The sequence below is a fragment of the Capricornis sumatraensis genome, chromosome 18, assembly GCF_032405125.1.
Source record: "Capricornis sumatraensis isolate serow.1 chromosome 18, serow.2, whole genome shotgun sequence".
NCBI classification, from domain to species: domain Eukaryota; kingdom Metazoa; phylum Chordata; class Mammalia; order Artiodactyla; family Bovidae; genus Capricornis; species Capricornis sumatraensis.
Window position 1 is genome coordinate 73,874,370 of NC_091086.1, and position 15,427 is coordinate 73,889,796.

Here is a 15,427-nt window from a genome sequence, read left to right on the forward strand (position 1 = left end):
ATCTACTACTGCGGGCAAGAATCCCTTAGAAGAAATGGAGTAGCTCTCAGAGTCAACAAGAATCCGAAATGCAGTACTTAGGTGCAATCTCAAAAACTGCAGAACGATCTCAGTTCATTTCTAAGGCAAACCATTCAACATCGTAGTAATCCAAGTCTATGCCCCAACCACTAATGCCAAAGAAACTGAAGTTGAACGGTTCTATGATGACCTACAAGACCTTCTAGACTAACACCCAAGAAGATGCCCTTTCCATCACAGGGGACTGGAATGAAAAAGTAGGAAGTCAAGAGACACCTGTAGTAACAGGGAAGTTTGGCCTTGGAGTACAAGATGAAGGAGTGCAAAGGCTGACAGAGTTCTGCTGAGAGAAAGCACTGGTCAGAGCAAACACCCTCTTCCAACAACATAAGAGGTGACTCTACACATGGACATCACCAGATGGTCGACACCGAAATCAGATTGATTATATTGCAGCCGAAGATGGAGAAACTCTATATGGTCAGCAAAAACAAGACCTGAAGATGACTGTGGCTCAGATCATCAGCTCTCTATTGCAAAATTCAGGCTCAAAATGACAACAGCAGGGAAAACCAGCAGGTCATTCAGGTATGATCTAAATCAAATCCCTTATGATTATATAGTAGAGGTGACAAATAGATGCAAGAGATTAGATCTGGTAGACAAAGAGTGCCTGAAGAACTACAGAAGGCGATCTGTAACACTGTACAGGAGGCGGTGACCAAAACCATCCCAAAGAAAAAGAAAGAAATGCAAGAAGGCAAAGGGGTTGCCTGAGGAAGCTTTACAAACAGCTAAGTAAAGAGAAAAGAAAGGCAAAGGAGATAAGGGGAAAATATACTCAACTGAATATAGAGTTCCAGAGAATAGCAAGGAGAGATAAAGAGGTCACCTTTAACGAACAATGCAAAGAAGCAGAGGAAAACAACAGAATGGGAGAGACTAGAGATCTCTTCAAGAAAATTAGAGATACCAACATTTCATGCAAGGATGGGCCCGATAAAGAACACAAATGGTAAGGACCTCACAGAAGCAAAAGAGATTAAGACAAGATGGACAGAATACACAGAGGAACTCTACAAAAAGATCTTAATGACCTGGATGACCACGATGGCGTGGTCACTAACCTAGAACCAGACATCCGAGAGCATGAAGTCAAGTGGGCCTTAGGAAGCATTACTACTAACAAAGCTAGCGGAGGTGATGGAGTTCCAGCTGAACTATTTCAAATCCTAAAAAGTGATGTGCTGCACTCGATACGTCAGCCAATTTGGAAAACTCAGCAGTGGCTACAGGACTAGAAAAGGTCAGCTTTCATTCCAATCCCAAAGAAGGGCAATGCCAAACAGTGGTCAAACTACCATACAACTGTGCTCATTTAGCAGGCTAGCAAGATTACTCTCAAAATCCTTCAAGCTAGGCTTTACCACCAGTCTAAACAAGTCAATCCGAAAGAAAATCAGTCCTGAATATTCACTGGAAGGATTGATGCTGAAGCTGAAACTCCAATAATTTAGCCACCTGATGCAAAGAACTGACTCATTGGAAAAGACTCTGATGCTGAGAAAGACTGAAGGCAGGAGGAGACAGGGACAACAGAGGATGAGATGGCTGGATGGAATCATGGACTGGATGGACATGAGTCTGAGCAAGCTTGAGAGTTCTTGATGGACAGGGAGGCCTGGTGTGCTGCAGCCCATTAGGTGGGAAAGAGTCAGACATGACTGAGTGACTGAACTGAAGTGAACTGAATGGTGGACTTCCGGAGGTACAAGCTGGGCTGGGAAAAGGCAGGGGAAACATAAATCGAACTGTCTACGTTCACAGGATTCTAGACAAACTGAATTCTGGAAAAACATCTACTTCTGCTTCACTGACTACACTAAAGCCTTTGACTATGTGGATTGCAACAAACTGGAAAATTCTTAAAGAGATGGGAATATCAGACCACCTTATCTGCCTCCTGAAAAATATGTTATGTGGGTCAAGAAGCAACAATTAGAACCTTACATGGAACAATGGACTGGTTCACAATTGGGAAAGGGGCAGGAGAAGGCTGTATAGTGTCACCATGATTATTTAACCTCTATGCAGAGTACATCATGCAGAATGCCCATCTGGATTAATCACAGTATGGAATCAACACTGCCAGGAGAAATACTAACAACCTCAGATATGCATATGATACCACTTTAATGGCAGAAAGTAAAGAGGAAGTGAAGAGCCTCTTGATGAGGGTGAAAGAGGAGAGTGAAAAAGTTGGCTTAAAACTCAACATTCAAAAAACTAACATTGTGGCATCTGGTCCCATCACTGATAGCAAATAGATGGTGAAAAAGTGGAAACAGTGACAGACTTTATTTTCTTGGGCTCCAAAATCACTGCAGATGGTGACTGCAGCTATGAAACTAAAAGACGCCTGCTCCTTGGAAGGAAAGCTATAACAAACCTAGACTGTATTAAAAAGAGAAACATCACTTGGCCAACAAAGGTCAGTACAGTCAAAGCTACATTTTTTCCAGTGGTCACGTACGGATGTGAGAGCTGGACCATAAAGAAGGCTGAGCACCAAAGAATTGATGCTTTCAAACTGTGGTGCGGGAGAAGACTCTTGAGAGTCCCTTGGACCGCAAGGAGATCCAGCCAGTAAATCCTAAAGATCAGCCCTGAATATTCGATGGAAGGACTGATGCTGAAGCTGAAGCTCCAATTCTTTGGCCCCCTGATGGGAAAAACTGACTCACTGGAGAAGCCCCTGATGCTGGGAAAGACTGAAGGCAGAAGGAGAAGGGGACGACAGAGGATGGCATGATTAGACAGCATCACCAACTCAATGAATATGAATTTGAGCAAACTCCGGGCAACAGTCAAGGACAGGGAGGCCTGGTGCGCTGAAGCCCATGGGGTCCCAGAGTGTCAGACAGGACCTAGCAACTGAACAATGATGATGATAAATTAATGTTTAATTTTATAAGAAACTAAGTGTTTTCAAGTGGTTATACCAGTCAACACAAATATTTGTATCCTGTTTGGCATGAAGCCATATCTTTTTCATTTTCTCTGTTCTATTTTATCTAAGGCTGCGATGTGTTTAGAAGGAGAGTAACCCAAAGCATACACTCTCTGGGCTACTTTGATCTGTTACTTGGGAAACTGCTTATCTGGTCACACTTCCTCCTGTCCCAGGAAATCACAGGCTGTTCCCTTCCCCTGGAATTCTCTCCCTCGCTTCTGTCTTCACATCAAAGCTCAAAAGTCACTTTGACAAGGAAAGCATCCCAGGCCTAAGACTCGCTCGAAGCCACCTTCCACTGTACCTCTCATTCATTCAATGGACACTTAGTGGGACTACACAATGCATTTTTCCAGGGAGAGGATGTAACAGGAACAAGAGAAACAAAACTGGTACTCTGACGGGATCTAGCGGAGAAGAGAGGGCAAAGGGAAAGGGAGCTGTCTGACCAGCACCAAGTGGAGAGAGACGCTCCCCGAGAGAGACACAGTTACAAAGATCTGCACAGGAGAGGGTACTGGGCGTGTCTGAGGGAAAGACAGAGACCCAGGCGGGCCTGGCCGCCCCGCGGGGCTCGCCTCCCCGCCGCCCTCCACTGCGGTAAACCTGCTGGGTGCTCCTGTGAGGTCACGGCCAGGTGTACATCACTGCAGGGCTGTACCTGGGTCGGGTTACCATCGAAGCCTTCACGCTTATGTACACCCTGTAACTATTTGCTAATAAGACAGTGACTGAAAAAATAAAGAAAAACAAAGTGGGCAACCAACACAGCAGCTTCACGCACAAGTCTACACGTGGTAGGTTCATCCAGATTCAAAAACCCCATAGCCATTATGGTGACACAAGGTTATCAGCCTCTGCAATCAAGATTAGACTCTGATACGACACTCAGTTGCATTTGCGTATCACGTTGCTATTTCAACGTTTCCCTGACAACCTGATGTAAAGAATGAGGCCTGCTCCCCATTAGCAGACTGAAGGCACAGCACTCAAAGGAAAGACTTGAAGGGCAGCACTGCTCCCCACGTCTCCCTGAAACCGCTCGTGAGCCCGTGACTCCACCAGTTTCTGCTCTTCCCAGCCAGGGGCACAGCAGAGCAGCTGCTGCGTCACAATGACTCCCTGCTGTGCCAACCACGCCCGACTCCAAGGCAGCTCCACAAGCAGCAACACCAAGATGCAGTGGGGAGAGGCCCTCCCACACACAGCAGGGATGCGCGTGCTGACCTCGGTAAGCTTCAGTCATGCAACTCCTCCACTGCAAACCAGGGAGATGCACAGAAGACACGCAGCAAGAACTCCTCTGGAGGTCCAGAGGCACGTGTAAGCAGGCCAAAGAGCAAGCCCCTGCTTCCGAGGCCAGACCGCCACCACCCCCGCGTACCTTCCTTGAGCAGGCCGTAGCAGAAGAGGCGCGCCCTCTCCAGGTCTCCCAGCTGCCGGCAGACCCCAACATACACCCTGCAGAGCGCGTGGATGTAGCTGTGCTCCACGGACATCTTCTGACTTTTCAGCTCTGAGAGGATAGAGTGAAGCAAGCTCTCTGCTAAATGCTGAATTGGGGGGAAAAAAACAAAGACGATGTACGTTGATATTTATCGTTAGCCTACTACAGAACAGCTACAAGTTACAAAATCAAGTCTTTGGGAAAGCTGGAAAAATAAAAGGGGTACTGTCTCGGACAGAGGCCAGCTACCACTGTGGTAAGTAAGCCCTCAGCAGGGAAGCCAGGTGCCGGGAGCCAGTGTGAGGAATCCCGCCCGTGACAAGGTCATGAGGAAGGAAGCTGACATACGCAAGGCGTGCTCAGACTTCAGGGACCCCTCTGGAAATTCCTAAGCATGCACCCCAACAAAAATCTGCCGGCTTTTGTGCTCTGCTTTTCCACTTTTCTGATATTCTCTGGGAAAAAGTCAATTCAGGGTTTTAGTCTTCTGCATTTGAAAGGGATGTTTCAGTTAAACCCCTCTGATAGCTCACTAGCCTGCCTAACAGGTTCCCCAGACCTCTTACAGCTTGTGAATTGCTTACAGCCCCCCAACCGCGGGAGGCACAAAGCTTAAAATCATCTTAAAGATACAGAGCCTTTTCTAAAGAGTTAAAAATTATATTGGTAGAGGGTTTTCACTGTTGACTCAAGGATTGCTGCCAGACCTCCATATTCTTTATCTTTTAGGCACCTGGAAGGATGTTAATGTAAGCAGGATGTAGAAAAAGATACATAGTAGTTTTGATGTGAGCAACACTAGACTTTTGAGTTAATTGCTTCTCTTTTGCTGTAAATCACTGTACTCCCTCTACTTGTTATAAGTTGCTGTATCCTTGCTGTGTAAGAATGTAACTTTATTTAGTGCTTTCTGAGAGTGGCACCAGACCTTGGGAAGATCAACACAAATAAGTCTTGTGGTTGACAAACCCTTATCAGAAAAAAGGCTGTAAAATGTTAATTGGCCCTTTTGGTTGGAAGATGATGTAAATTACCTAAGACTTGTGTATACAATTAGGTATGCAGAGAGAAAAGCCTGGTTTTGATAAGAGTCTGGACTGCTAACGCTGCATAACTTTGTGTTACCCATTGATCTCCATGTTTTATTAAAAGTATAAAAGGCCTTCTGAACAATAAAGGACGGGACCAGATTCTCGGACCAGATTCTCAGACCAGTTTCTCGGACTGGTCTCGGCCTGGTTTCTTGAGAATCTGGCTCCCCCGTGTCTCTCTCTCTTTTTCTCTCCCTTTTCTTCCCTCTGCTCTTTACTTTAATTTCAGGCTGAATTTCCATCTGGGACGCGGAGGCTCGCCAGGTCTACTTATGTGCCCTGGTTATTAAGATCCGCGAGAAAGGGAGCTTAAGGCGAGGCACCCTTAGATATTCAAGCAGGCACCGGTGGCCCAACGTAGATGGTGCAAATTCCTTGTCTGGAATTTTATTGGTCTTCCGCGTAAACCAAGCTATTCAGCCCTCTTTCTCCACTTAATCTTCCTACTGCACTACAGTTTCTTAATCTAATCTTATATTAATAAATAAACAAGTCTTTCCACGCCAACGCCGTCCACCCTTCGAATTCCCTGGATCCACCGGGGCTGGACCCCGGCAGCCAGGAGGCTCTGCGGAGAAGGGGGCCCCCAGCGGGCAGACGGGCGGTTCGGCAGAGGTCAGCATGGCGTGGGGCCCACAGCTGGTCCAACTCCTGATGCCCGTCACTACTGCCACTCCAACAAGCTGCTACTTTTTGGCTTTTACTAAATTAATCTCTGTGTATGGAACCCACTCTGATTCTACTGCCACCCTTGTCTTCTCAACTGCAATACACTCTACACGTTTATCCCGTTTGTGCAAGTGAACGTCGCTCAGTCGTGTCCAACTCTGTGACCCCATGGACTATACAGTCCATAGAATCCTCCAGGCCAGAATACTGGAGTGGGTAGACTTTCCCTTCTCCAGGGGATCTTTCCAACCCAGGGATCGAACCCAGGTCTCCCACATTGCAGGGAGATCTTAGAATATTGGGTAACAGTTTCCTTACTCAGGTAAAGGGGTACTAAATAACCTGATACATTCAATCAAGTGAAAATACATATCCTTCCAAAGTTACCTGTATTGCTCTTTATGCTTTCTGAAATGAACAGCATGTATGCCACTGTGATTCCAGGCATATACAGATACCAATACTGTTAATCCAGGGACACTAGACGTCACCCACCCACCATCAACATGAACATGGAAGAGATAATAACCTAGGAAACTCCTAAGAAACCCCACATCCAAACCTACACACTTCTCTCCCCACCTCCTCTTGAAACTAAGCGTGTGTTCCTATTTGACTGGTGACCTGCATTAGGTGTGGGGGGAGAGAGAGGGACCCACACACTTTCTCTCAAAATTCTCAAATGTGTATGTAACACCACTGACAAAAAGGCTCTATTACAAAGCAACTGATGCTCTGAAGCAAACCATTTTGAGCCTTTAAACATGTCAGAACCAATGGGAACTGTGCACTTTTAAGTCGTGACAGGCACCTTTTTTTCCCTTTAAAATTTTAACTCATCTAGTGAATAGACTACCAAGTCTCCAATGTCTGACCACTTCTCAGATGTACAAACTGCTGGCTAGAAATAGAGCACAGGTCCTGATGCTTACAGGGGTGACTGTCCAACCCGGACAATAACCTTCTATTCAGGGGCCCCCTCGCTGGCAGGAGGCAGCCTGTGTCAGGGGACGGGACCTTCTGTTCAGGGCCTCCCTTGCTGGCGGGAGGCAGCCTCTGTCGGGAGACGGGCAATCCCAGCGCTCTCCGAGCAGAGCCGCATACCTTTTTTGTGGTGCTGAACTCGTAGACAACGTCCTTCTCCTGGTCTCGCATCACCGGCTTTGTGGAGATGTTTCCCACATACACATGACTCCGGATGACAGGTAACAGGTCAAAGGTCGCCTCCCCGATTTTTCTCAGGGCCTCCGCGATGGCTCTCTCGGGGGACTCTGTGGTTTCTTCAGGGCTGGGGGGGGAATGTGAGGCTGGGAGAGGATGCCTGTTCTTCTCTGTGCTCAGGGCTGCAGCCTGGGGGGTGTCTGTCCGGGGGCTGCGGCCCATGCCCTCCAGGGTGGGCTCTGGCTCTGGGGACCCACTGTCCAGGCGCAGCCTCTTGGCGCTCCTCAGTGCGCTGGCAGACAGCGTCCTTTTCCCAGCCAGGTCCTGTGGAGGCCCCAGGCCTCCCACCTTGTGCTTGCCGTCGCTGCTGGAGCTACCCCCTGCCTTCACGAAGGCGGTGGAGCTGGAAGAGATGGCTTGGAAGCCTGTGATGGTGCCCACAGGGCCCGACAGGCCTTTACGATCGGCCGGCGGGCCACGCGTGAGCTGGATGTTCCCTTTGAGGATGTTGAGGGTGCGGGCCCGGGCAGACAGCTCTGGGTACATGGTGTCCAGGATCTTCACAGAGTTCTCTGGGGGCGCTGTCACCGCAGGATGGGCAGGTGCAAGTGGGGGCAGGCGGCCGGGCACTGGGAGGGCGTGCTTTGGGGTTGCTGCGCAGAACTGCAGTGGAGACGACAAGACCCTGTCCCCGGCCGGCGCAGACGATGGGGATGGGGAGGCACACGGAGGAGAGCAGGGTCCTGGTTCCTCCGGCAGCGGGGACGCCACAGGAGGCGCCAGGGGCTCAGACGACGGGGATGTTGGGCAGAGTGGGGACAGTGGCGAGGAGGGGCTGGAGCTGGAGATGAGGGGAGATGCCAGCCGGGACGTCCTCGGTGGCGTGGCGATCAGGGGGGCCAGCAGCGGGGGCAGTGGGGGCCCCACCTCCTGCCGTATCTTGCTCAGCGTGTCCACGCAGCAGTCTGCAGGTGTGGACGTGTCGGCATTGGCCAGGATGGTCTGCGTGTGACTTCTCTGGGGTTTTCCGTGACCTCTGTCCCCTGAAGACGACGGAGAGACTTCACGCTGAGTGGTTTCAACTTGGCCTGATGCCAGAGTCTTGACTGGCTTGTTGGACTGATCTCTGTTTGAAACCTTTGATCGATTCTTGTTTTTGCCCAGTGGCTCCAGTTTCGAGTTATAATAAGTGTGATCAAACGGAGCAGTCTGCGACTCAAAGTTCTGATCATATATCTCAGAGCTGATCCTCACGCTGGGTTTAACAGGTCTGTTTCGCAAACGACTTTTATCAAAGTTACCACTCTGCCCGCTGCTTGAGATATCCTCCTGGGTTCCAGTTGCACTGTGGGCACACGGGGGCTCCTGAAGAGGTGAGCCAGGGCAACCAGCCTCTGGGGACCTCTCCACAGGAGGAACCAAAAGGAAACCAGCCGCCAGCTCTTCCGGATGGGTGGAAAGGGGGGGGTCCTCCGGGGCGTCACACAGGATCACCTGGCCCAGCTCCGGCATGAGTGCCACCCCGTTGATGATGGTCCAGTTGTCCCCTTTCTCAATGACTAGGTTCTGATCCTTGTTGAAGAGCACGTTGATGACCTCAGAGGTCACCGTGGAGATCTGACACTGGAGCCTCACCTCTTCTGGCCCCGACCCCGGGTCAGCGGTGGGGACCGAGGGCTCCGCGGGTTCTGACTGGACCTCCTCCCTGTTGCCTGCCGGCCCGACCGCGTCCATGCGGCCCTCAGGCGTGCTTTGCACGCGTTCGCAGCCGGGTTCAGCACGGGCGGGAGAGCCACCCTGAGTGTGCGCGCCGGCCCTTGGCGTGGGCGAGGCAGTGACGGCTGTGTCCAGAGGTGGCAGTTGCTGCTGGAAGTGCTCTGCCGTAGCGCTCTCAGGCCCTCTGAGGAGCAGGAGCCCCGCAGCCTCCTCCGCCTCGCTGTCCTCCTGGCTGGCCTGCACCTCCTGCCCGAGCCTGGTGAGCACCTCGGACAGCGTCTCCAGGGAGCAGCGAGGGAGCTGAGCCCGCAAAGGACAGTCGTCTTCCTCCGACTCCACCCACTCTTCAGAGGTCTCCAGCGCTTCCTCTTCACAGAGCTGACTTCCATGCCCTTCTCCTGATGGTCTGCTGTGCTTCAAATCCTTCATTCCTCTAGTCAGTGTTCCTTTGCTAGAACATTCTGAAACGGAGTCCGCTGAGCTATAGTCTCTCAGCTGACAGCTTTCAAGAAACATGGCGACCTCGGACGTGGACAGCCTGTCCATCTCAGAGAGCGTGCTGATGTTGAAGTCCTGCAGAGCTGAGGTCAGGGAGCCCACCTCGACAGAAGGCCCAGCCTCTGCAGCCCCCGCACCCCACCTGGGGGGCCCACTGTGCGGGTCCAGCTCGGGCTCGGTCTCTCCCTCGCTGCCGCTGGGCGCCTCGCTCTCCTCCACCTCGGTGTCGCCTCCGCCCGCCTCCCGGATGCCACTGTAACAGCACGGAGCAGTGCGTGGAGACGTGGTCTTAGCGGCGCCCAGGCCTTCAGGAGGCGTGAGGCCAGAACTCGCAGACTCCAGCTGCAGGTGTTCCTTCAGGCCATGCTGTAGGGCAGGCGGGGCCTGTGAAACCGCCAGAGCTGCCCCAGGGCACCTGACTGCCTTTCCAGCAGGAAACCCTCTGGAGAGAGTCAGCTCCATGTCTGGACGTTTATCTACATCCAAGCTGGCCGTGTCCACGCCTGTGGCCAGAAGACCGGGACTCCACTTCTGCGCCTCTTCCTGCACCGTGGCGCCCGTCACAGCGTCCCGGTTTGGGACTGGGATGTTCTCAGAAGAGAATGAGGATTTACAGTCTGTAGGATGATGGGAATTTTCTACTGGGAAAGAACCTCTTGGAGCATCAAAATCTAACCTTCCCCAGGAGGCGGGGGCTCCTGAGGCAGGGCTCCGAGCGCTGCTCTGCATGGGGGACCCCCTCTCCCTGCCATGCTGCGCTCCACACTCTGGCCAGCCAGCCCGGGTGTCACTGTGGGGCGCCAGGGGCTCCGGGCGGGCAGGCTGTGCGGGACCAGGCCGTGCCTGCCTGGTGATCACCGACACCTGATTGGGCAGCAAGGATGTGGGGGCCTGGGGCGCAGCAGGACCGCGGTCCTCGCCGGCAAACACGGACGGCGACCCACTGTCCTCCGAAGACCACGTGGCCCGGGGCCTGGCCTCACCGCCCCGCCACAAGAGGTCACTGTGGTGCCAGGAAGCGCTCCTGCCAAAGCCAAAGCTGCTCCTGACCAAGCTGGACGCAGGCCCCGGCGACGCTCTGAAACCTGTCCGAGCCAGCGCGAGCTCCACCCTCACCGCCTGCCCCGCAGCTAGCCCAGTGCCGGCCGCTCCAGGGAACGCCGAGCGCGGGGGGAACAGAGGCTGCGGGAGCGAGCGGGCATCGCTTAAGTCCTTCACAAAGGCTGCGCATCCCAGCGGCCCGCTCCTCTGACCAAAAGGACCAGACGCCCCTGACACGGGACTCAGAGTCGGGAAGCTGCTCTCAAGACAGGCCCCTCCTGAGGAGCACCCCGGGGGTTCGGGGGGCACCTCCACCGCAGTCACCCTGGCAGCGGGCGTGGTGTGCTCTGAGCCGCGAGGGCAGGCAGGGCTGACGGCAGCGGGAACAGCGGGACCACCGCCATCCTCCAGCCCCGAGGGAGATGGGTGGCGGCCACAGCGAGGGGAGGCGCCTGAAGCCAAGGAGCAAGACCACGCATCTCCCAGGCCGAGCCCCGTGGCTCCCGGGGTGGGGGGCGCGCCCAAAATGCACCCCTGCATGGCTCCTCTTTCCTTTTCCAAGGCTCTAGGCTGTCCCTGGAAATGACCAGAGGCTGACTGCTGCCCTGATTCTGAAGCAGTTCCATCAGTTAGAGTCCACCTGGCCAGCTCTAACTTGGGTGATTCGATCCCTGGGACCAGCAGGGTCTTCCCATCAGGTGCCCCGGGCTCCCTGAGGGGCTGCAGGCCCAGGGCAGGGGGACGTGGGTCTGACCGACCACGAGCCACGCCCTCCTCTTGAGCCAGGCCGCCGGACAGCATCTCAGCAGGCTCACCGCCCGGGGCTCTGGGACGTGTCCACACTGTGGGCACCAACCTGTCCTTCTGCCCGACCTCTCTGTGCCTGCCCGGCTCGTCCACAACACCCTTCTCTCTCCCACTCCCGAGCTCAGAGGACACGGGCCAGAGCTGCTCCTGAGCGAAGGTGAATGAGGCTGCGGGCCCCCTCAGGGTTGCTGCAAAGGTCCCAAAGCCGAGCGTGGTCCCCGCGCTGAGAGCTGGGGCGGCCTTGCGGGTGTGGGGCTGCTCCTCCCAGGCTCCAGCTCCTTTCCTCTCTCCAGATAAGCCACAGCGGTCCTGGGCCTCAGGCGGATCTTCTTTGGCCATAGGCTCCGAGTTCCTACGTGGGGCCAAGTCATAATCGCTGGAGTCAGCACCCTCTCCAAAGAAGGGTTCCTTAAAAACAAAGGAATTGTATCTGTCAGTTAAATACCACTTCAACCAACTACACAGTTACTGCTTCAATGCACTGGACACAGACACGCTCCGCAAGCTTCTGAGGAAGGCAGGCCACCCCAGGCGCCCCACGGGTGGGTGGGCAGGGGTCGGGGAGCCAGCGCTCTCCTCTTCTCTCCTCAGAGAAACCCGCCAGGGCTCCACGCACGCGCACTGCTGCTCCCCGAGGGGTGTCCAGGCGCTGCTGCACTCGCAGCCGAGGGCTCGCTCTGTCCTGACTCTGAACCGTCCTCCTCAACTCGGAAGACCCACTGCCGGCAGCCGCCCAGCTGTCCTCTCTACCTCCACTCGCCCCTCCTGCCCCCTCAGCCTGGCCCACGCTCTGGGGGCTGCCCTGCAAGCCCCTCTGCCCACACCTCTCACCGAGGCTGCACCCCAGCTGCAGTTATCCCCGGACCCTTCAAGTTCCCCTCCGTGTACGGACTACGCCCCTTCCCCATGGCCCGTGACCTCCATGTCTGCTCCAGAAGCCCTCCGCGACTCCCGACCGCCCCTCTCGTCCTGAGACCTGCCTCCATCACCCGGCCCCAGAGAGCCAGTGCACCACCGACCTGCCCTCAGCCCTATGCAGCAGAGGGATGAGGAGTAACCAGCCCGGACCCAAACAGGCTCCCACCACAAAAGCCCTTCCTCCCGTGGGCTCCAGGGCAGCCTCCCATCCTGGTTTCCTCTACTGCCAGCGGCGCTTCCAGCCTCTTCCCTCTGCCGGCGGCCTCACTGGCACTCAGTCAGGATGCGGCCCTCACCTCCCGCCCACTCTGAGGGAGTGACACCACCGGCCCCAAGCCCTCGCTGCCCCGACCCCCGGCACCCCCAGGGAAGGCCTGCCCACCCCTAAGGTGGACCATTTCCTGCCCAGAGAGGCTCCTCTTCTCTGTGCTGGCTCCAGCGTCCCTGGCCGCCCCTCCTCTCACAGCCACACCGCAAATCTCACCAGGCTCGCTGCTCTCTCAGCCTGGAGACCTTTTCCAAACCAGTACCTACCAGTTAACTCCAGTGGCAACTGGGTTCAGGGGTTAAGAACGCAGGACACTGCTGATCCCAAGACTCCAGTCCACGGTCCTGCCTCTCCCCGGAGTCTCCCACTTTCTTCCCATCCCCACCGCGACTCAACAGAAACGTTCACGTGGAACCCGACCTTTAGGTCCACTTCTCTGGACCCATCAACAGCTCCCCACTGCTGTCAGGAGAAAATGCCAAGCCCTTAAGACGCACATGGGCTTGGGCCTGGTCTGGGTGCACACTCCCCGCGTCAGGTTTGCCCCGAGCGCCACACCTCTGTGAACAGCACGAGACACCTGGCACCTCCTCACGGGCGGCCGGACGCCAGCACCCGGGGGCCTCTCCTATCAGGTGTGTGCTAGCCTCCCGCCAGGGTGAGCCCCCAGCCCAGCCTAGCCCTCGGCAACACAGACGCCACCACAGCGCCCTCATGGGCAATCACCCAAGACCCAAGCAAGAGTGACCAGGTCCTGTCACCTCTGTGCCCACGGTGTCCAGCACCATGTCCAGAACATAACAGACATGCATTATGGTTCCTAAATGAAGTGATTCAAAGGAGCCATTAATCTCTTTCTTCCTTAAGCCCAAAAGCGTACACATCTGCTCTGTCCTAACTTCCTCTATACGTAATTTGGTTCTGTGTTTTCCAAGTCTCCTAGTAAGTATGTTGTCAAGTAAAAGTTGCTAAGTTGTGTCCAACTCTTTGTGACCCCTATCATTTTCACAATTTAAACAATAAAAAGGAAAGAGAAAAAAAAGACTAACTTCCTAAGAAATTACATAAACCATTCTGCAAATACAGAGATGATGAATTCATTGCATGAAGGTGGAGAATGCAGCAACCTAAGCTAACAGGCGGGCATGCCATACATGGACTTTCCGCCTCTGAAACACTCCAGGCCGACAAACACCTGTGTAACTCACTCACTCCATCCCCGCCACGTGTCCAAACCTAAAGGTTAGAGTAAACAACTGCGACACAGTCCTCCACAGGAGACTTAAAGCACGCTGCAGATGGAGACAGTGAAATGCACCCCCAGCACAAAATGAAGACCATGACGTGTGCATGTGCGTGGGTTTAAGATGCGGACCCCAGGGGCACTGGCGTGCCTCGCTAACTCCTGGGTTCCTCCCTGACACTGTGTGGGGCACGCCCACGTGTCAGGGTGGACAAGGTGGGCACCTGGTAAGGCCAGTACACAGTACCCACTCACAGGTGCAAGCAGGGAGGGTGAGACGCCCAGGTGAGGCGGCGACGCCAGCGGTGGGGAGGGCACTGGGGACAGCAGAGGCGGGGGCAGCCTGAAGAAGTCAACCGCAGCCTGGAGGTCCTCGTCGAAACCCGGGCCCTGAGCCCCACTCTTCCAAGCCGCAGCCTCAGGATTCAGGTCCTCTTGAGAGAGGCCATTGTCGCGACCTGCTGCTCTGCCCACGTCCTCACAGGCAGAGAAGTCACCCTCGATCTCCATAGACAGTTCTGCCAGGCACGTCTGCACTGCTGAGGTGCGGACGGGGCTGCCATCTGCTGCAGGGGGCACCCCATCTTCCCCGGACTCTATGGATCTGCAGTATTCTTGCGCAGGTTTTTCTGCGGGGAAAAAAAGTGAATATCAAATTATTTACAGTTATTAATTTAAAAAAAAACACTTATTTTAACAGTTCAAAATGCTTGTATTAAATCCAAGTAGAAACATTTTTAAAAGCCAACAATCCCTTCCTAAAGAATATCCTATAGAACTAAACATGTTCCACAAAAGTATGCTTCCCTCAACAAGCAAACGAGAAGACAGCCAGGGGGAGGGGCGAAATGCCTTTGTCCACAGGCAGCAGGGTGTGCCTGCCAAGGCTTCCGTCTGTGGCCATGGTGACAGGCCTCGATGACACACTCGTTCTCTTGGGAAGTCAGCGGTATTGGGGAGAAACAGCCTTCTGCAACAAGGCGACAAGAAATAAATTTCTCCTTCTAAAATCAACTGACACCAGGCCTACTCCATGTAGGGCCTCCCTTGTGGCTCACCTGGTAAAAAGTCTGCCTACAATGCAGGAGACCTGGGTTCGGTCCCTTGGTTGGGAAGATCCCCTGGAGAAGGGAAAGGCTACCCACTCCACTATTCTGCCCTGGAGAATTCCATGGACTGTACAGTCGATGGGGTCACGAAGAGTTGGCAACAACTGAGTGACTTTCACCTTCACCCCATGAAAGTATTTGTACAATACTCTAAGGAACCTGACTATGTCACAGAAATACTTTGCACTGTAACACAACAGAAAACTACTATAAAATGCCAGTTCTCTTTGGGTTTTGATTTTGGTGAGCAACAGCAATGCTAATTGTTAGTAAAAATATTGTGTCCTGGCAATTAACTGGAAACAACCGCCTGTCATATTTGAAAGCTGTAAAAATATATGAAAGCTACAAAAACACCTTTCGTAGAAGGCCTCAGGGCTCCCTGGAGCAGCGGCTGATTACAGGGCTGGGGAGGGGAAAACACA

At 53.7% G+C, this 15,427-nt stretch overlaps 1 protein-coding gene across 1 annotated transcript in view; it reads right to left on the reverse strand.

The window, feature by feature from the left end:
• Positions 1-15,427, reverse strand: part of ICE1 (interactor of little elongation complex ELL subunit 1) — a 69,907-nt gene that overhangs the window by 16,400 nt on the left and 38,080 nt on the right. The window contains exons 12-14 of the mRNA XM_068990532.1: positions 14,149-14,522; positions 7,346-11,872; positions 4,419-4,587 (exon numbers count right to left, since the gene is read on the reverse strand). Of these exons, the coding sequence (XP_068846633.1) occupies positions 4,419-4,587; positions 7,346-11,872; positions 14,149-14,522 (5,070 nt within the window). The remainder of the gene's footprint in view (positions 1-4,418; positions 4,588-7,345; positions 11,873-14,148; positions 14,523-15,427) is intronic.